The 22,541-nt window shown below is 45.1% G+C and overlaps 1 protein-coding gene across 2 annotated transcripts in view; it reads left to right on the top strand.

Annotated features, from left to right (window-relative positions):
* Positions 1 to 22,541, top strand: part of LOC6588320 (sterile alpha motif domain-containing protein 5) — a 132,518-nt gene that overhangs the window by 95,761 nt on the left and 14,216 nt on the right. The window contains exons 2-5 of one of the 2 annotated variants that reach the window (XM_026994526.1): positions 20,598 to 20,954; positions 21,329 to 21,633; positions 21,930 to 21,979; positions 22,091 to 22,197. In XM_026994526.1, coding sequence (XP_026850327.1) covers positions 20,598 to 20,954; positions 21,329 to 21,633; positions 21,930 to 21,979; positions 22,091 to 22,197 — 819 coding nt within the window. The remainder of the gene's footprint in view (positions 1 to 20,597; positions 20,955 to 21,328; positions 21,634 to 21,929; positions 21,980 to 22,090; positions 22,198 to 22,541) is intronic. The other variant, XM_026994531.1, reaches the window with a different exon arrangement.

The raw sequence follows: 22,541 nt of genomic DNA, 5'->3' as shown, positions 1-22,541 counted from the left end.
ATATTTATTGTTTATCGGTGGAAAAGATAAGGCCAATTATATGGCCTGGCAGATTTATGCTCCAGGTGAACAATTACCTTTGATATTGCCAATTTATGGACTTTATTTTTTGTGTGTCCTGTTGCCTTCGACTTCCATTTCCATTTAGCTGCAAATAAAAGTTCGTTTTTTGTGTGTTTTAAAAACATTTTAGGCAGGCTTTGGCATTATTTCTTGTCAGGAATGCATTTGCCGTCGGCTTTCAGTTCCACTTTATGTCCAAGCAAAAAAGTTCACTTTGTGAAGTTTGCTCTCTTTTTTATTTGCCAATGCATGAGCTGACATTTGCCTCTCCCTTGCACTCGGCAACGCTAAGCATAGCTTTTATTGCTGCTACGATCTGCTCTCTAAACGAAATACACACTCTCTCTGCAGCAGAAGGGCAGAAAGCAATAGCCTAGGCAAATGTAGAAGCTGGACAGACATTTGCCTCTCGCTTGCACTCGGCAACGCCAAGCTGAGTTCTTATCGCTTATGCGATCTCCTTTCTGTGCGACATACGCACTCTCTCAAACAACAACAACAGCCACACGCGCAGAGAATAGGCAAATGTAGAAGCTGGACAGACATTTGCCTCTCGCTCGCACTCGGCTGCACCTGGGATTTCTGTGCACGACAGTTCTTGCCGCCTCTCGAGCTCCGCTGATCGTCCCCGAGCGAGCCGAACAACAACACGAGTGCAAGATGGACAAACGATTTCGGCTTCGGCTGCGTTCGACAACTGATTTTATCTGCTTGATCTTTTGATGCGCATTTTCTTAGCCGCTGGCAAGCAATAAAATGGGCAAATTACAGGAACAAAGTTGCTGTAGCAAAGTAACGATGACCAAAGCACAGAAGAAAAAGAGAGACAACCAGCTGAAAATCTTACACTAAGAATAATTTCACAGCATAAAGTCATGCAAAATACACTGCAAATATTTCCCGATTCTCGACCACTAAATATTAAAGGCCTCTTAATAGAATTTTCTTAAATATTTTATATTAATTTTGCATTGAAAGTCTTGTTTGTTCAATGGACTTTCAAGCCCTTTGTGAACTTATGAAATAATTTTAAGGATTGCTGCTTTTTGAACCACTTGAAAATACTAGCCCATAAAATATACATATTATTAATTGTTATTTAATAATCTTAAATATATATTTCCTCGTAACTAATTCCCCCTTTCTGTACTTTCTCTTCTCGTTCTAGGTAAGTGTGATCAGCCGCTGGCCCAGATGTTTTCCTCAATCCGTTTCAATCGATGTTCCATCAATGTATTCCTCTGTCTCTATCTTTGCACACCCCTCACCACCCCAACCCCTCATTCATTATTCCGTTGCATACTTTCATAATTTTCATAATTTTTAAATGTAGTTTAGATATTTCCACTAACAAAATTTGCAAAAACCCAAAAACTATACCGTAAACTTAACTCTGCTATGCCTATCGCTCTCTATCTATCTATTTGTGTATAAGTATGTGTGGGTGTGTGTGTGTGTGTGTGTCTGCTTTGATTGTCGTTACAAATTGTGGTAAATATTTAAACATTTTCATTATCATTTCGCATACAGAGCGAAATTTATGCCCAAAAACGCGTTGACAGCCGGCGAGGAGAAATCTGTCAGAGATTTGCCGAAAAACCACCAAAAACAATTTGCGTGCTTAATTAAAAATTTAAATTACATCAAATAGAATGCAGTTTTTGGGGCCCAGGGCCAGGGGGGGGGCAGGATCAACAATTTGTGCGTGTGACAAATTTCCATCGCAACTTTCCAGAGCAGGAAATGCATAGAAAAGAGAGAGAGAGAGAGAGAGAAGCAGAAAGAGGCCCCTGCCATTATGACATGCATTATGGTTAGGAGCAGCAGCAGGAGCCAGGACCCAGGAACCAGGACCCAGGACGCAGGAACCAGAGCCTTGCCACATGCTGCTACTGCCGCTGCTGCACTAATTTGTGCGTTGCGCCCCAAGTTGCCCCAAGTCGAAAAACATAGAACGAAGGCGCCCCCAAAAAACTTTTCCTCACAGTCTTGGGACACATTTTATGCCCCTCCTCTGCCCCCCCCCCGCATAGCCCCTGTTGAGTGCAGGAATTAATTGCATTAGAAAAGTTGCAGAGCCCCAGCGAGTGGCACATGTGGCACGGGCGCACAAGTTGCGCTTATTTAAGTTTAGAAATGTTGCAACAATGTTTTTTTCCTGGAAGCACCAAAGGAACTTGCGTTCGAAATTAAGATTCCTGGCAGGGGGCAGGGGGCAGGTCTATAACAATTTTCAATAAATAACATTTTGTTTATCCTTTTGGCAGCTCTAGAGGGGAAGGGGGGTGGAATGCATTGGACGCAAAGGAACCCTTGGACCGTGTCTTTCGAAAGTGCCTTCAAACTGTTGGGCAGGGTCTACCTTTTCCTTATTTTTGTGCCCTTTTATAATTCTGCTTGGAAAAATATTCCCCCACACCCACCACCGCCACCCCTTCGCCCCTTTTGCTTGCACCTTTTGTGCATTGAAATGGAAATGAAAACTGTTGCCAAATGAAGGTAATGCATGCCTGACTATTTGAGTGTTTCCACTGGCTAGATGTGTGTGTGTGTGTGTGTGTGTGTGTGTGTGTGTCGCTTGTTAGTGCAATTTGCACAAAGACAAACGAAGAATTGTGTGTGTGTCTGTGCGTCTGTGCCCCACACGTGCGCACACTGTCTGCCAAAGTCACTTTGTATTGAAATTAGACACATTTCCGTTCATGCAAAATGCCAAAACCCCCCTAACCGCCCTTCTATGAGCTGGGGCTGGGGGGCTAACGGATGCAGTCGGGCAGCTGCAAAGTATGCTATAGATTTTTGCTCGAGCGCCTCGCACCTTCTGCATGGGCGAGACACTGAAGAGTGCGTGTCTCGTGTCTCGTGTCTGTCTGTGTGACGACGACACTCGTTGACATTGGGGGCGACAATGCGTCAAGGCAGGCAGGCAGGCAGGCAGGCAGTCAGCCCCCTCCCCGCAGCCCCCTGCCCCACTCGTTTCGCTCACTAATTTGCATATTTATGCAATTATACGCTACCTTTTGTTCCAGCCAACGTTTTTGTACAATGTCAACCCTTTGCTTTTTTCGAAAGGGCTGCTTGCGCCCCCCTTTCCACCCCCCTCTCAGACCTCAACAGTTGGTCGCGCAGAGCGGCCGTCAGGTTGTCGCTGGCACAGCATGTCACTTGTCACGCCAAACACGAACACGTTAAATGTCAACAATGAAGTGACGCGGTGCAGGGTAGCAGAGGGTAGCAGAGGGTAGCAGAGGGTCACAGAGGTTGTGACGCGAAGAAGGGGGCTACGGGGGCACGGTCATTGTCCCCTGTACGCCTACCAACTGAGACAACATCCGATGGTGTTTGGAGTCCCATTTTTTGGCCCAATCCACACCACTTCAGTGGAAGAACACCCCCCTTCATTACCCCTTCCGCAGGGCTGCTCCTCCTGCTCCTGCTGCTCCTGCTTTTTCGGCTCTGGTCCTGTCCTGCCCGGCTGTGCCCGGCTGTGCCCGGGCTCTTCCGGGCTTCTCCTTTCCTGACATTTGACACTGTCACAGCGTTTAGTGATTTATTTGATGGTGACATGCGTGTGCTGGCTGGCTGGCTGGCTGGCTGTTGCCATGACACACTGCAAAAATGTGAATAGAATACAACACAGAGCGGCACAGAAGGTGCCCACACCCCACCCCGCCTGCCAGCGTACACCCTTCCGGCCATAAACACAAATTTCCGAACTTCTATGTTTTTTTTTTAGCAGGAATCTCCCTGCTAGATCGGGAATCTCCCTTCTATTAAATGCAAATGAAGTTATGAAAATTGCTCTGCAGCCCCATACCCTCCTGCTCTCCTTGCAACCGCACACTTGGCATGTGGCAGTGCCGCGTGCCCCAAAAGGGTCGCCGTGCGGTATCTACAACAAATGATCTCAATCATGGGGCGAGCATTATGAAAATTGCATAATTTTACCCGGTGCTTGGGGGCACTTCAATTAGAGTAGCAAATGAAAATAAAAATAAAAACAAACACAAACAGGGCCCCTTTGAGACCTTCGTTCGAATCTGACAAGTTTATAATCCGCCGACTTATGGACCACAATCCCTCCCTGGCCTCGCCCCAGACTCCACGAAGAGTGTCAACAGCTTTAAGTCGCTGCCTTTCACTCCTTGGCTGCTATTGTTGATATATCCTGAAATGCTGTTCGCTTTTCAATTACCAGCTCAATGGCTTCTGGGTTGCCATCAATGGATGGCTGCTGTGGCAGCCAAATAGTTGCACTTCAACGCCACGTCTGCAGCTCCTTTCAGCTCCTTACCGAAATCAGCTTCAGCATCAGCTTCGGCTTCAGCTCCTGCTCCTACAGCTGCCTTTCAACTTTCAGCTTCATTGAGCATTGGACATTTATTGTTGCTGCGCATTAAGGCATTAGCAGTAGATGGAGCGGGTCCTGGGGCAGGTCCTGGGGCTGCCGGAGTGGCAGTGGCAGTGGCAGTGGCAGTGGCAGTGTAGCTGTGCCACGAATTATGAACGTATTTTTCTCGACTTTGTTCGACAATTTTATTGGCAAAATGCTGCTACCAGCGCTGGGCATTAAAGTCAATAAGCTTTCATGGCCTGGCAGAAGGGAGCTCCATGGATTTTCTATCAGATTTTGTTGAAGATTAAAATTAATATGCATAATATCGAGGAAATTCTGATTTAAGGTTGACAATTTACAAGTGCTCATCTTTAAAACATCTAAAACATACAAAAATCTCCTGTCATGCTCATCCGAAAGTGCTGATTAACGCTATGGACAAGGTATATCCCCATTTTCGTGCACTCAAACACTCGCCAGATGATAGTTATATCTATATAACATCCTAAACATATAAAAATCTCATTTCACGCTCATCCGAAAGTAATGATTGCTGCTTAGGACAAGGAATATCCCCACTGTCCTGCGCTCAATTACAAACATACGTCAGATGATCAAATCTATATCTATAAAACCTCTAAAACATGCAAAAATCTCGTTTCACACTCATCCGAAAGTGCTGATTGTTGCCAAGCACAAGGAATATCCCCATTATCATGGATTCAAATGCAAACAAATGTCAGATGATGATATCTATATCTATAAAACATCTAAAACATGCAAAAATCTCGTGTCACGCTCATCCGATAGTGATGATTGGTGCTCTGGACAAGGAATATCCCCATTGTCATGCACTTAAATTGAAAGATGAGTCAGAAAAAGTGAAATTGAGTCACCACCAGAAGCATTGAAGGTCCCTTTCAAGCATTTCCATTCGCAAATTTAATTCACGAAGCCACAAAAATAGTTGAAAATACAGCAGAAAACTATATTTTCTATTCCCCATATTTGTGATAATTTTCTTTGTTGTTTTATTCATGCATTCTCTCTGGTTGATCGGAACTGTCTGCCGAAACTTTGGTAACAGCAAATTCCCTTATGTTGCCTTTGACTGACATGATTATAAGTTTGTCTGAATCGGAGTGGGAGTCGGAGTCTGATCCAGAGGCTGAGTCCTGTTTATGTCCTGCCTTGTCTGGGTCTCGTCTCGGCACGTTAACTCAAACGAAACTAATTTAATGCGCTGCAAAAGTATTCAAACAATTGCACCAGGCGACGCCCAAAGTGAAAGCAGCCAAAGGAAACTGGGAAAAAAAAAAACTCAACTCAGACTTCCTTGGAAATGGAGTTTGGGTCGTGCCTCACATCAAACGAGCGAATTTCATTTGCCATCCAACGAAAAGGAAAAAGTTTTGCGTTTTTCCTCTCTTATTTTTAGATACATTCTTATAGTCGTCTATATATATATATGTACAGAAATTTTGTATATCTCTCTTTTTCTCTCTGGCAAAAGCACAATTCAATTGTTGGGGCGTGTGCGTGATGATGATGGGGCAGGAGAGCGAATGGGGATTTGAATGGTGGTGTGGGGCCAGCTAGAGACAAGAATGTTAACAATTTTATTTATGTTTGCTTTGAACTTGTCTTCATTATTTGCCAGCGAGACAACAACAAAAAGCATCTCCTGTATTTGCGAGCGGGGAGGGGGGATACTCATTTTCCACACTTTAAAACTGGAATTAAAATTAGCTTAAAATGTGAGGGAGCGACAGCCATTAGAGCACCTTTAAAACACAGCCCAAACCCCCGTTAATTCCCCAGCCAGGACACACACACACAGAGAGAGAGAGGCAGGCTTAGACGAACCCTTTTTTGTGGAAAAATTTGCATATGTGTGGCTGCCGAAAGAAGGACGTACTCGTACATCAAACTATTAAAAGCCTCATAGTAAGGCCTCCAGGGGTTCTAACAGCCGCAGCCACAACCACCACCTCGTGTCTGTCGGTGTGTGTGTGTGTGTGTGTGTGTGTGTGTGTGAGGTCCTTGTGTCTTGTGCCAACATTTGTCAAGCGAGGCTTCGGCGCCTGGCAAAATAGCAACAGTTTTTCCTCCTCACAAAAAGGGGATGAAGCATTCCAGCAGCCAAAAACTTACCGCAGACCACGCCCACCCCTGCCCCAGTCCTAGTCCCCCCCCCCCCCTAGGGTCTCCAGAGGCAGGTGCATATATTTCCATATATTTTTATGTACAACAATTTCGAATGAATGCCAGCTTAAGGGATGCCCTTGCCAAAACCCATCAGAATTCCAACAAAAATCCTGTGAAAGGGTATCTGCCTTGAGAGCACTTCCTTCGAGGCTAGATGAAATGATTTTAAGCCTTTGCCTTTTGTTTAGATTGTTTCCCTGCCACAGGACACTCGAGGAGCACCTTCACTAAATTAGTTTCATTTATCTGTAGACCAGGACCAGGACCAGGACCAGGACCACGACCAAGGCTCTGCCTCGTTCACGTAAATTTTCCGGGCAAAACGAGGGCCAGACATCATAAACAATCCATGTGGCTATCATAAATTGCTTTTCCTTTTCCGAAATAATGTCTGGGTCATTTTTTATGGCAGCCAGACGGGAGGGGGGGGGGTCCTGGAGACGGTCCTAGTGGCAATTAAAATAAATTATGATGTGCAGATTTACGAAAATTAAGAGATTGCCAAGTGCCACGCCCACCCAAAGGGAGGAAGAAGAAAACTATAAAATTACGTAATAAAAGCAGGAGAGAAAAGAGACAGAAGAAAAGGCGAAAAGGGATAAGTGAAAATCAAGTTGCAGGTTAACCTGTGCTCCACCTATCTATGCCACATCCTTGATCCCTGGAATGGAGGGCAACACGTGCTGCGGCCTCATCAGCAGTCCGAACACCTGACGGGCACATCCCCATTCGTAAAGGATTTCAGGGGATCTGAGGGGTTTGGGTATGCCATCAGGAATTCAGGTCATGTGCATGTGAACTCAATTAAGCAGCACATAACTTACAAACCGGATTACAATCATCATCATCATCATCATCATCAACAACATTCTGTGCGGAACCTTGAGACGACTCACGGAGGAGGATTCTGCCAGGACTCGTTTAGCATGCAAAGCAGCAGCAGTCGGCCCTCGGTCGCCTTTTGACTTTTCAACGAGCTACCAAATATGTTACTCATCCATGGCGCCCCCCCCCCCCATTTTAACCTTTTTTGGGGTGCAAAACAATTTGCAAACCATAAATTTTCCAGTGAGTGGGGGGGGGGGGCTGGAGGGAAGGTCCTTTAACCAATTTGAGGTAAGGTCAACAACAGCTGTCGAACTTATTTCGCATACACAGGATATGAAACATTTTCGCCTGAATAATTAATTGAACGTCGAAGAGCAGGCGGTTGTATCTCCTTCGAGAAGCCGCCGCCTCCTGCTGCCCCGTCGCTGCCCCTGCTGGCTTTCGATTTTGCTCTCCTTTTGCGGTTGGGCGCTTCATTTCAGTTCCTGTTCGTAGGGCTCCCCTTTCGCCCCCCCCTCTCGGGCCTTTGTCCAATTTGCGGTGTTGTCTTCTGTCTTGTAGTGCGGCTGTCTCTCTCTCTCTCTCTCTCTCTCATGCTCCTGCTGCTCCTCCTCCTCCTCCTGAGTCTTGCCTCCTGGCAGTACCTTTAATTAAGCCATACATGACTCGGTCTTAGCCAGTCATGCACTGCAGTGCGGCTGGTGAGTGGAAGGGGGGGGGAGGTAGGAGGGGGTTTTTTAGACGGTTAGATTCATTTTTTCCATAAGCCGCTTTTCCACCACAACAACAACAGCAACAACATTTAAGCCTTTCGTGATAAGCATTTAAATAAATTAAATCCAAATCCTCTTTGCCTCAAGCCCTCCCCTCCCCCCCTCCTCCCCGGTTCTAACCGCAGGAAACGGCTCTAATGAAAAATAGCAAGCGAGAGAGAGAGAGAGAGAGAGAGGGAGAGAGTGCCGGGCATAAACCAACAAACAAACCAGACAAAAAAATATTGCAGGCGACATAAAGATTTGTCAACGTTGATAAAACAACAACAAAAGCCAGGCACAAGTGCCGCCAAAGTGGGGGGGTGCCAGGAGGAGGCTCTGTTTTGTGGTATATTTTCACCGTTAAGGGTTAAAAAAAGAAGAAGACAGTTTGGGTGGGGGGAGGGGGTGGCTGTACAAACAAAACCAAATCAAATGTGCAACTGTTGCGGCCGCCTGCTGTCGCTTTGATGGAAAGTGTCAATCCGCTGTCGAATGGAAAACAAAAACAGGATAAAGCCCAACACCAACACCACACACATTTTCCAGCTAAAAGCAGCGCCCGTGCGGTAATCCTCTACTCAATGGAGTAGTATCCATCAAAAGGGTGTATTTGGCAGTCCAGCTTGGAGTCCGACAGGCTATAATTTGCAAACTAATTTTTGTTTTTATAATCTTTAAAAATTGTGTGTGTTTTTTATCACATTTTGTTGGATTATAATTTCCGAAATTACAATTTAAAATCGGAATCAAATTTGAATTTGTATTTTCATAAGAAAACAAATTTTAAAAAATATACAAATTTTGGTAAATATTAATTTAATTTTAATTTCTGAAATTACAATTTAAAATCAAAATTAAATTAAATTTTTATTTTCGTAATACAAAAATTAAACAAAAAAAAAATAAATTTTTCAATTTAAATATTTTTAATTGAAGAATGACTTTTACTTTGATACATATATTCAAAATTTCTAGTTTGTATAATACAAAAATAAAAAATTTAAAAATTAAATTGTTATATTAAAAAGAATTTAATAAGATTTATATTTTTTGAAATTTAAAAACTATTTTTATCTTGAATATTTCATTTTAATAGTACAAATTAAAAACAAATAAGAACCGTTGAATTAAACATTTTTAAAAAATTGAAATACTATTATTTGTTTTTTTTTGTTTGGTTTGTATAATACAATTTAAGAATTAAATATTTAAAATAAATATTGAATTTATTTGTTATGCCAAAAATAATTTGAATATTCAATCTGTATTCATAAAATTAAAAATTTGTATTTTCAATATTTCATTTTTAAATTATATAATACAAAACACAATGAAATAAAATAAAATAATATTTCAATTTTTTAAATTTTGAATTCAAAATGATTTAGTATTAAATTTGTATATTTTTGTAATGCAAAAATTTGATTTTTAAATTTTTGTTATACAAATACGAAATTAGAATTATAAATTTACATCCAAATATTTGGCAGTACAATTGGTAGTAAATATATAATTTTCCTGGATATCTGTTGTGCCTGTATTTCGATGTGGTTTTTTTGTAAGCCACTAAACTCATCTTTGTGTTCCCTGGTTACCAGTGGTAGATCCCTAGATAGACCAGATAGATAGTTAGATAAACTCTCCCATATATCCCGGCACTACAGGGTACGTATCCATTCATTTGCTAGCCACAAAATGTTGGCCCTCTCGGGCTCTCGGCCTGTTAAGTACGCTATATTAATTTCCATTGTGCGCGGATTTGCATTGAGGCGGGGAGGCTCTTGTTGTCCCATCCATCTGTCTGCGGCTAAATGAATGGAAAGAACTCCATAGCCCAAAGTGAGAATGAGTGGAGTCAATAGAAGTGGGGGATTGGGCGTGGGAGTGGGGGGAGTGCCAATGATTGATATGAAATTGATGCCATTTTTGTGGCTAAACTGAAAACGTTTGTTGTTTAGTAGACGACTCCAGACTCCAGACTCCACACTCGAATCGATTCAATCAGTGGGGGGAATCAGTGTCATACGTTCCCATTAGAGATAATCACTTTTGCATTTTTAATGTCCTGCCAACAGGGAAGGAAGAGGGGGAGGGACACATAAAATGAAATTGCAATTGCCAGAGCGCCAATAGCTTTGATAAGCCATAATCAACAGTTGGTGGAGTGGGAAATTAGCATAATAAATGCAAGTGCCGTTGCCCCCCGCGGGGGGGGGGGGGGGGGGGGGGGGGGGTGGTTTCAGACTATGGCTTCATAAAATTTTATTAATTTTTTGGCCACAACATGACAGCAGAGGAGAGTGGGGAGAGAGGGAGAGACACCCGTGGGGCACTCAAGAGCTTAACAGATTTGCAGAGCCATAAAAAATGCCGCGAAAACAAGTCTTTTTGTTTTTTTTTTTTTTTGCCGAAAAGTGCACTAAAAAACCACGCACAAGTCAGGACTAAAGCAAGGACTTTCCGAGGCTTTAGATACACCCGCGTTGCCAGCTGCTTCCAGGGTAGGCAGTCGTGGTGGCATGCCACTTTCTAGGTCAGGCAATTGGCAAGTGCACTAAAAGCCAAAACAGCAAGCAAACGGACACTCAACGGAGAGACAGACGGTTGTCAAGGCACATTGCCTGCCCTGCCAAGTGGGCGTGGCACCCATGTTGGATGTGCACCTTGTGCTCCGGCTGTCAACAGTGTCTGCCGTGGCAAGGGCCTGGCTGACAAGTGTGCACGCCTCACAGATGGCTGGCAGATTGAGCATGTAACGGGGACGGGGACGGGGGACGGGGACGGGGAGGGGGGTGGCAGACATATGCACTTTTCGGCTCGCACACAAAAACACGGCGCAGACATTGTGTCTGGGGGGGGATTGGGGCTGGGGTGCTGTTTTTGGCTGGCTTCATTAGGAAGAAGGGCGCTGCCCTTGTCGAGGGAAAACAGGGGCCTAAAGAACCTTTTAACCTCTTCCTTAAAGGATTTTAATTTATGAAATTAAATGGGAATCCCTAAGGCAGTGAAGGATCTCCCAGGCTTCTGCTGGGTTTTCCTTGGTTTCAAGGCCATAATTGGCATGGCTTTTCTCTCAGTGTAGCTGTCTTTCCACCGACACGCCCACTTGGACACTTTTTGCAAAGGCCTACACTGCACTGCTCCCCTTCCTCCCTCTCTGCCTACCTCCCTGCCTCCCTGACTGCCTCCCTCCCTCTCTGCCTACCTCTCCGCTCCCTGCTTTTCCCTCTTTTTATAGTTTTCTTTCTGACTTTTTTTTGTTGCTGGCGAAAGTTCATTGGCCGCCCTTTTGTTTTAAGGCGGCGGCAGGCGAAGCGGAGGCTGGGCGGGGGCGGGCCGGCCGTGTTGTAGGCCAAATGTTGCCATTTTCTTTTCTCATTTTCCGCGGCTTTCACCGCAGCACACAATCTGCGTTGTCACGGCTCCTGGCTCCCGGCTCCCGGCTCCCGGCTCCTGCCTCCTTCTCCCTTTTTTTTGGCCCAAAGGCAGAGCAAAACTTGGTCTTTGGGTCGACTTGCAGTTGATAAAAAATTAAGCATAGTTTTAGGCGCCTCCACTGCCGCCGCTGTTGCTGTTGACTTGATGAAGAAAGTTTTATTGCCCCCAAGGAGGGGCCAGATAGAGAGAGAGAGAGCACCCCCGGTCCTGGCTTTTTTAATTTTAAACAAATATTTTGCCAAAGCTTTTGCCTGCTTGTTGACAGCTTGTTTGCCGGCCTTTCTTTTTCGCTTAATGACAATTGAATTAAGGCCCGATCTGCGTCTGCCTCCTAATTGGAAACCGCCAACTTATTGGTTATCCGAAGAGCGCCGGAGACAATGCAAATTGATTGTGGGCCGGCAGAAAGGACACGAAAAATTGGTAGGCAAGTTGGTAGGCCTTGCCAAGTTCTTGCCACATGACGGCGCATACCAAGTGGCAGCTGGGCCATATGTGCGGCATAATGAGGAGCAAGTCGTGCATGCAGCCGCGCGTCTGACAGCAAATCAATTCATATGGCCGCCCAAAAACAACCCTCCAACGGTGGGAGAGGGTGGCAAGTCGGCAGGGGGTGTGGGGAGGGAGTGAGTGGAATGAATTCATCAAAACGCTGGGCCCTGGGCCCTGGTTGCCCCATTGTTATGTGCGGTTAACTGCAAATATGACTCCAGGGTGCCACAGAGCCATTATCCTTCTTACGACTGGAAACCGCCCCCCCCCCCCCCCCCCCAGGCTGGACAATGGCCAGAGTTTTGTGGGGGGTGGCACTTAATCCATTTTGTCTTATGCTTTCCAGTTGGACAAATGAAGTCAATTGGATTGCGCCAGACGGTCGTGGGGCAGCATCAAAGTAAATTGTTTTAAGCATTCAAAGCTGCCGCTGCCGCTGCCGTTGCTCCTGCCACGGATTAGCATCGGTTTACGGTTGCCACAAAGGGGGGGCAAATGATAAAGAACTTTGCGCCTTAACAGGCAACGTGCCACCACTTCATATCCATCAGATAGTTGCCTCTCTCTCCCTGTGTGTGCAGTTTCTTTGGCTGAACTTTGAACCCTGTGCCCGTGTGGCAGCAGCAGCAGCTGTCATATTAAGCAACTTTCGGCCATTCGAGTGGGCCGCTCCAGATAGAAATCTTTTTTGTTCATTTCATTTCATTTTATGTCTACTTTTCCCAGGAAAAATCCACTCACACGCACACGCACACATGTGCATTTTTTGGCAATTTCCTGGCTTTCATTTGTGTGTCTGCTGTCTGACCGATGCCTCAATTTGACATTGATGTGCCAAATGTGGAAATTTTCCCTTCACTGACCGAAAAAAAAAGGAGCCAGAAGCAAAGGCTAATTCGGCAAGGAGGCTGAGACCTGAAATACCCCACAAATGGCGCTAAATTTTTCAGGATTTCCATCACAAAAATCCTTAGAAATTGTGAAAATCTTAGGGTAGAAGTTTCCCAGGTAAACTTGGCTTCTAGTGCCGCATACCCAAACGAAAAAAACAGGGTATCAAATGGCCAAGCCAGAAGGGAGCCAGGGGGGACGGGGAAGGGGGCGGTGGGGGGTGGGGGGTGTGTAACAGCAAAAGGCTGTTGAAATGTAATTTGGCAAAATATTTGCTGCTCCTCGCTTGACTTTGGTTTCGTTTCGTTTTCGTTTCGTTTTCGTTTCGTTTCCACCCAAATGAAACTCAATCTGTCAGGGGCCCCTGCCAGTCATGCTCTGCCCCACCCACCTACCTCCCAATTCCCCCCCCCCCCTCTCACCACTTCGTGCGTTAGTCATTTTGGCACTTTCTCATGCTGTTTGTCAGTCGCTTTTGGCCTCCCTTTTGCTCATTCACACACGCCAAGACATGAATGGACATGTCCCTCACGTCACACCCCCTCTCCCTCCTTCTCTCTCTCTCTCTCTCTCTCTCTCTCTTTAAGTCTCTTGCTGTTTGTGTTGTTGTTGTTGGCAGATTAGTCTATGTATTTTGTTGTTGTTGCCTTCTTTTTTTCCCCTCCTGTTCGATTGTGCATTTAATGTCAATTTTAACGTGTTCTCTCCTCTCGTATGACTAATGTTTCTCCAGCAAACCCCAAAAACGAAATCAATCATGATTGATGGGCAAGAATGGCATGCGAAAGGCTGCCAAGAGGTAGATTTTTTTGCAATTAGCCAGTAATTACGATGAGAAATGGCCTAAACAAGACGTTTAAGAGGGTGAAAATCGTCTGAAAAAAAATGTACAGAAAAATACAAAAAAAATAATAATTTGAAGGAAAACTAAAACTAAAACATACAAAAAATAGAAAAAATAAATAAAAAATTGGAAAAAAGGGGAAAAAGTTGTAAATTTAAAAGAAAAGTTCTGTTCACATTTTTTAATTTTTTTATAATATTTTTTTTCTTAAATAAAACACTAAAAAAGTAAATAACTTTCTTCAGGCCAATTTTCTGCCAAATTTTCTCAAATAATATTCGTTTGAAAGAGTAAAAATATCACAAAAAAAATATATATATGAAACAAAAAAAAAGGTTTAAATGAATAATACAAAAATAAACGGTGGAAACGGTGGAATAATAAATAATAATAATAATAATAAAAAAAAAATAAATATTTTGAAAGAAAAATAAAAAATAATATAGAAAAAAACTAGAAGAAAAGAAGAAAAAAATAGAAAAAAATGGGAGAAAAAATGTGTAGATTAAAAAAAAAATAAGACTTAAAAAATAGAAAATTCGGTTCACACTTCCTTAATATTTGTAAATTTTTTTCATTAATAAAACACTTAAAAAAATTACAATTTATAGGCACAGCCACATGGCCTTCTTCAAGCTGCCTTTTCACACCTAATTTCAAACTTTCGGCCAAAAAAATATTTAATGATATTTCATAGCCAAAATAGCCCATAAATAAACCCTAGTAGAGTCAAGGACTTGCCCAGAACCCATAAACATCAATCTTAAGGGTAAACCATCTTTATGCCCCCACTCGAGATCCCCGAATGTCTAGACATTAGAAGAAATAACCAGCGCTTTGGCCAACGCTTTGTTCATTTGCGAAACTCATTTACAATTAAAACAACATTAATTTTCCTTTAATATGACCTCAAGCATGTCCCTGCTGTTGCTGGCCAAAAAGTGAAACAGAACAGCCCCCAACAAACGATTGTCCTTGAGCTTCTCCACCCTTCTCCACCCTTCCTGATCATCCCCATCATTCGCTATCATTATTGTCTATAAATGCCGCAAAAAAGTAATTAAATTACGCTGCGCCACGCAAAAAACCCAAAACCCCGACAAAACTTAAAACGTTACGCCCCTGCAACAAGCGTTTAGCCACGCCCCGGCCACTGTCAAACCGCCCTTTTTGGTGGAGAGGGGCGGGGATGGATTCGATCCAGCTGTGTGTGCGAAAATTTCGCATAATTGCGTCAGGGCTAACGCATAAATTGCCAAAGACAAACCCGCCCGAGGGCACGACGTGCGTGGCACAAACCGAGTCCTGTGGGGGGGGGGGGGGGGTCCATAGAAAAACCTGACAGGGAGGGCGTGGCAATCAAACGTTGCACTTTGCGTGTGGCAGGAACCGGCATTGTCCTGGGCCATGCATGGCTGTCACTCTACCCGAAAGGAGTCCCTGGCAAAGGACTGTCGTGCATTTTGCCAACTTAAATTATATTAAGTATGAAATATAATGCTAATTATGGCTGATTTCATTTCATTTGTTGCAAGCAACACAGAGAGCGACAAGAAACAAAAGAACACAGAGAGAGAGAGAGAGAGAGACAGAGAGAGGGAAGAAAAGACAATGGAAAATGAATTAAAATTAAATGGCAGGAAAAATGGAAATGAAAATGAAAATTGAAATGTAATGCAGTCCCACTTGCCCCCTTCCCCCCATCCCCCTCGCCCCAAGTCCCCGGGGGCTGTCTGTGACGTTGACTCCTCGTGACTTTAACGCAGGCTCCAGGACGAGTCTCCCCAGTCTCCAGCTGCCACAGCGTGCCCGTCATTATGCGCAATTTTATGTCAAACGTGGCGTATGCGTAATTTTTCCCATTGCTTCTTTGGGCGGGGCGAAACAACCCTTTTTAATGCCCGCCCCCCCCACTGCACTCTCTCTGTCGCTGTTTCAAATGATTTTTCCATCACTTTACAAATGAGAAATTAAATTATTTGCTGCTAATGTATGTGAGAGAGAGCAGCGTGCCACATGCCACATGCCACCCCCCTTTTCAGCGGAAATGATATGGCAAAAGAGTGGCTGAAGATGAAATGTGTTTGTGTGTGTGTGTGTGTGCGTCGTCGTCGAAAAACTAAAACTCATTTCTGGCAAATTAAACTCAAAATGTTCCACCCCTATGCCCCCCCCCCCCCCCCTGTGCCACATGTGCCCATGAGCATCTCAAATGTGGAAATTAAAAGGCATTTCCGCAGAATGTCAGCGCCATATTGTAAAACATGAGTATTTAATTAGAAAATACTTTTAGGCAGCAGACACACCGAGGAGGCATCCTGTCTGTCGATACTCCTGGCCTCCCCTGGCTAATGAATTCCTTTAGCAGCACAGCAGCACCGAGTGGAAGTGTAGTAAACGCCTCAAGTTTTGTGCTTTTTAACAAGTTAACATAGTTTCGTTTCGGTCTTGAGTTTGCCGCTCCTCCATGCTCATGTAGGAGGATGTAAAGTACAAAATAGCATTTTCCTTAATGGAAAGCCTCTGTAGAGGCTGGCAGGGGGGCAGGGGGGGCAGGAACTTTGCATGTATGCGGGATATTAGCACCGAAAAGCAACAACCAGCTGGCATTATGGTGTTGCCTGAAATGGCCAGGGAAAAGAACAAGGCAACAGGACAAGGACTACAGGACTCCAGGACTACAGGACTACAACGATGATGATGACGATGACGATGACGATGATGATTGTGTGAATGGCCAGGCATTATTCAGGGCCTCATTCCCAGATTGTCACACAGCGATAAGCAGTGGAGGCGTGTGTGTGCGGGGAGGGAGGGCTGTCCACTGGCCATGTCAAAACTCATTTGCCGTTAACGAGCAGCCATTGTGCTTATAAAAGGATTATTTACAAATCACTGACTTTCAAAAATTGTCAACTGCAGGGCAAATGCCGCAGCACCAGCACCAGCACCAGCACCAGCACCCCCCATCTGTTGCCTCTTTGATGTACAATTTATGAAATTAACCCTTAAGTGCTCGTTGTTGCTGCTGACATCCGACATGGACATCAGTTCAGTGAACGCTTTGGCCTCCAAGTTGATTTCTTTCAGCTGATTACAGCCAACGGAAACGGATCTGTCTCCCAGCCAGAGGAGGGCCTGCGAGCCATCGGCGATTGTGTTGTGACTTGCAAATAGATTTTGCGATTTACAATTTGCAATTGATGGATGCTTGAACGGTTCAATGGTTGACTGCCCATCCGATCCGCTGATGAGAAATTCAAACTCAAGGAGTCCGAGGGCTAAGCTCTGTCCCCTTAATTGATGCCCCATTGTTTGCTTTGTGGTCACTCTAATTGGTGTTTGTGCATGTGGCGGCTGCTCGCTCACCCTCTCTCCACCTCTCTCGAAGACTTGTGTAAATACAGACCCCCCACCGCCCGGACTGACCAGCTACCCCTGAACCCCCCTTGCTTAATGCCACTTTCACTGCCCAGTTCTTTTGTAATTCTTGCGTGCGTTTTGTTTGCTCATTAAACGGATTTTGCCAACGAATGGAATGGAGTGGAATATGTATTTCGTTCACACACTTTTGCTGGAGATAAACGAATGCTCTATCTTTCTGGGGGGCATGAAAAACGAGCCAGTTCGTTCCACCGTCTCTCATTCGAGTACGAGGCAGATATGGCAAATTCCACTCATCCGAAAGTACTGATTGCTGCAAAATATTTCCATTTTCGATGGTATTGCGATGGATTGCTGCAAAAGATAATCATCTTCGATGATATTTTCATGATTCAAGCAGAAACCTGTACATTTTGAACATTCCGCTCATCCGAAAGTACTGATTGATGCAAAAGATTCCCATTTTCGATGGAATTTCGATGGATTGCTGCAAAAGAATCCCATAATCAATGATATTTTCAGGCTTTAAGCAGCATCCTGATCATTTTGAATATTCCGCTCATCCGAAAGTGCTGATTGCTGCAAAACAAACACATATTAAATAGAATTGCGATGCAAAAAAAATCCCATATTTGATGGTATTTTCTTTTTCATGATTCAAGCAGCCAACTGCACGTTTTTAATATTTCCGCTCATCCGAAAGTACTGATTGCTGCAAAGGACTCCCATAAGAGTATATTTTTTCGTGATTCAAGCAGCAACCTGTTCGCCTCAGTCCAAGTACCCTCTGTCATGGGAGCTGCCTTCTTTCGCTGAGGCTGCGGCGACGTCATCAATTAGCGGGCCGCAAGTCGAGTGCCAAGACAAGTTTGCGCAAAAAATTGACAGCCCCGAGCCAGGACAGGGCAGGGCACGGATGGGCACTGGGCCCCCATCCGTGTCCGGGGCTAATGAGCAAACGTAGCCCGAATAAGCAGTAAACCCAATGCCACTTGCAGAATCACATGTCAAAAGTTATTAGCCTGTTGTCTTAGTGCAGTTGTAATTTGTTTTTCGGGGGAGCCCAGAGCCCAGGAGCCAGTAGCCAGGAGCTGATTACCAGAATGGAATACGAGTGTACGTACGAAATAAACAAAGTCGTTTGGCCAGAAGCAGAGAACCAGAAATAACAGAATTCGTTGCCAAAAAGTTTTTGGCTTCTGCCAAAAATTCTCTCTCTTGCTGCTATCCAGCTCCATACCACCTTAACCCCTCTCTGATTCATTCTGTCAATATCGTGGCAACACATTTCCACGCTTAATATTTTTTTCGTGCTTAGACAAGTTTTTGCAACAGCTACCAGGAAGGTCCTGTCGCTGTCGCTGTCGCTGTTGCTGTCTGCGCGATACGTGAGGGCGTTAAACTCATACATCACTTTATCCTTTATCCTGGCACCCGTTCACAGATCCTCAGATGCTGCCGCGCTGCCTGCTGTTTGTCTTGGTCTGCCGCGTTTCCACGTTTCTTCCCTCCTCACACACGCGGATGTGTGTCAAGAGTTGCCAATAAACCCCAGCCTGCTCAGATGATGCTCCTGCTAGCTCCTGCTTGCTCCTGCTAGCTCCTTCTGGTTCCGGGGCAGAGTCCTGCAGTGCTATTGAAAATAAATTTATAACGCATACGTCATGTGAGCCGGGAAGCCATGGATCGAGAGAGGCAGAGACCCAAGACAGAGTCGAGTTCGTTCGCAGTTTATTGCATTTGTCGCTGGCATTGCGAAACTTCAATAAATTATTTTATTGCGACAGTTATTTTGCTTGCTTTGCTCTTGCCAGCGAATGTGCCGGCCATAACTATAAGCACTGGCTGTCCGCCCTGCTCCTTGACAGCACAAATTGCAAATGACTTTATGAATTTGCTGTTACGATGATGAGGCCAGTGAGGAGGGCACAACATCCAATCCAATCCAGAGATGAAATTGATTCCGTACTCCTAGATGAGACATAAACAAGGAATTGCATAATAAACTTGTGCGGAGGATCGTAATGAGGCGAGAGTACATTTATTTTTCTTCATATGAACAGAAGAGCTGGGAAAATTGAAAAGGGGACAGGTTCCCCAGCATTAAAACGCCGGGATCCTTCATCAAAAGTTGACACTTGCCGAGTTAACCTTTAATGAAAAGGCCAAACAAGGCCAATAACAGCAGGCCAGCGCCTCAAGGGCTCATTGTGAAATTACCCAAAGCGTAAAAGGGCAAAAAAAAAAAAAAAAAACGTGGCAGGAAGCGGGAGAACGAAAAGGAGCTCTCCGCCTAGTCAAAGAGGCAATAAGTAGCAAAAATTACGCTAAACGCGGCAATTTCCTTGCAAATTGTACACACGCCCCTTGCCTGCCGCTCCACTGGTGGCCTGGCGACCACAAGGATACCCTCTAAGAAGGAAGTAGAATCTATCCTACTGGTAACGCCATATACCCTTGGTACCCTATGGTCCGCGGCGTCACGCCACGCAGGTGAAAAGACTGTCAATTTGCTGGGGCACCCCATGACGGGGCACACGCATGCGATATTTTAATGCGTGCCATATTTGATTGATGCCACATTGCGAGGCACCAATGAAGCCGGGGATGGCAATGGCCGTGGAACAATGGCCCCGAGCGCCACTCAAAGTGTCACGGCCTGCCCCCATGGCCTCCCCCTCATAGCCTCCCCCGTCTCCACCGAAAGTACCTCAGTTTCCTGGCAGACACATTTATTTTTCCACCTCTGGATTGTCTGTAAAAATTGCCCCTGCAGGTATGCAATGAAAAAGTGCGTGGCATTCTCCCCTTTGTGTGTGTGTGTGTATCCCTCCCTTTATGTGTGTGTCTCTCTCTCTCTCTTTGCAGGCAGGGGAGGGGCACTCCAAAGGGCGCCCCAACTGTAAATAAGATGCGTGTACAGATGGGCCTTTATGGGGCGCCATAATTTATGCCCCGTCTAAGTGCATTAGAGGCCCTCTGGGGAGGCCCAATATGTGCACCTTTTCGATAATTTTAATGTGTGTGGTTTTTTTTTTTCCTAATTTTGAATGTAGTCCAGTAAAAGCCGGTGCCGGTCCTAATTGAATTATTAATTAACCCCCATCCAACGCCAACATCAATCTCTAACCTCATGCTCCTCTCAAGACACACAGAGAAAGAGAGAGCCAGCTATCATCCATTGCTCTCTCGCTCTCTCTTTTAACCACTGCACATTAGCATTCATAACTCTACTGCTCACACAACTCTCTCTACCTCTCTCTGTCATTCCATGCCCCTTTGCCCCTTTGCCCCCTTGTGGAACGAAAAACGTAAACTTTGATTTTCTTTGGTGCTATTCTATCGTCGTGTTTTGCAGGATGGACAACGCGGCCATTTAGAGGGCCTGGCATCCGTCTATTGTGAGTTGTTAATGGCTCCCTTTGGAGATATTTTAAGTGCTTTAGAGAGTGCCAGGCAGGCGGCCTGGGCGGATCACAGTCCGCTCCACAATGCCAGCGCCAGCGCCAGCGGCGGTGCTGGCGGCAGTGGCAGTGCCAGCGGCGCCAGCGGTGCCAGCGGCAGTGGCGGCAGCAATCGTAGCGGTATCGGCAGCGGCAGCGTCGGCATGGGAATCCATCACCGTCAGAAGCACGGCCATCGGGGGCATTCGATGCACGGCGCCGGTCTGCCCAATAGTCATAGTCAGCCCATTTATGTGCCCGGAAAGTATTCGGTATGTATGACCCCTCCCCTGCCACTCGAAGGAGCACGCCCCCACCACCCCCACTACCCCCCAACACACACCCAAAAAGAGACCCATTAGAGACCCCACCACCCCCCACAGACCGCCCCCCCGCTAGTAGTTGCAAGGAAAATATTTACAGAATCTATCAAGAAAGAAAGACAAATTTTGGTTGATGTTGGCGTGGATTTGGCTTGAAAACACACAAAGAAAAACCATCGGAAAAATTCCTTTTAGATCTCTCTATAATTGTGTAAATATTTGTATTGCCTGTGCCGCATGTTGCATGTTTTCGCCGCTCTATATATACTCCTATATTCCACTATAAATTTCCTCTAGTAATTTTGTAAACCTCTCTTTTGTAGCCCTCCAGCTGCTTGTCCGACAAGGAGGAGGACGAAATCTATGGCTTCGGTTATGGCGTGTTTGCACCGCGTGTGGCACGCGGCGGCCTGACGCAACAGCAGCAGCTGCTGCAACAGCAAACGCTGCAGACGCAACAGAGCATACAGCAGCAGCAGCAGATGCAACAGCAACTGCAACAGCAGCAGCAGCAACTGCCACTCGTGCCCGGCCAGCAGCAGGCAGGAGGCGGACAGCCCGGCGTGGGACCGCAACATCATCAGACACTGCCACCGAATGTGGCACATCTGAATTTTGTGCAACAAAAGTGAGTGGCAGCCACAGAAATATACTATTTTTGAGAATTTTAACAAATATAAAAAAAAATACAAAAAAATACTAAAAGAATACTATACAAAAATATTAAAAAAATACTAAAAAACAAAAAATACTAAATATACTTAAAAAATACTAAAGAAAAAATACTAAAAATACTAAAAAAAAAAGTATACATTTTTCTTTATAAAAATCGCGATAAATCCTGTGAAAATCAAGTGTTTCCGGAAGTACTGAAGCCTACTTATATGCCTTCTCTCCCTCCCTCTCTCTTTCTCTCCCTCGTAGCTGCCTGAGTCCCCGTTCTGCATATTTCTACGAATTTCCACCGACTGCTGGTAAGTGGTGGAGCAACTGATGGAATATTTATAGTATTTCCTTGAATTCCCTTTACTAATTCAATTTTTATTTCTCTGTTTCTCTCTGTTTCTCCACTCTCAACTCTCCAGAGGGACGCGAGACAAAGAAACGCACCACTTTGGCCCGACTGTTGAAAGGCTTGAAAACTGTCAATCGACGGGATCGCAACAATCAACAAAATGGCGCCCAGGCCAGGGTAAGTAGAAAACATACATTCCCCCCCCTGGCCCTTTTACACCACTGAGGAGGGGGAAACTCATTTTCGCGCTTCGTTTTATGACCGCAAGCAAATTGTTTGTCCTCTACCCAGATCCCTTGCCCCCGCCCCTGCCCCTGCCCCTGCTCCCGCCTTTCATTTGAATCAACTGCTGCGGTAATTCTTTCAATTTATTTGCTCGCATTTCGCATTGGGTTTTCGCAGCATTTTCCTTTCCGGCATTGCTGCTTCTAGTCAGCCATTTTATGACTTTCTGCGTCTTGACTTTGACTTGGGCCTGTCCCCCCGTCCTGTGCCTGGGAGCCCGTACCGTGGCCATACTT

The sequence above is a fragment of the Drosophila persimilis genome, unplaced genomic scaffold (assembly GCF_003286085.1).
Source record: "Drosophila persimilis strain 14011-0111.01,24,50 unplaced genomic scaffold, DperRS2 tig00000000-arrow-pilon, whole genome shotgun sequence".
NCBI classification, from domain to species: Eukaryota; Metazoa; Arthropoda; class Insecta; order Diptera; family Drosophilidae; genus Drosophila; species Drosophila persimilis.
Note: the sequence above shows the minus strand (reverse complement) of the source record. Positions and strands in the feature narration are given on the sequence as shown.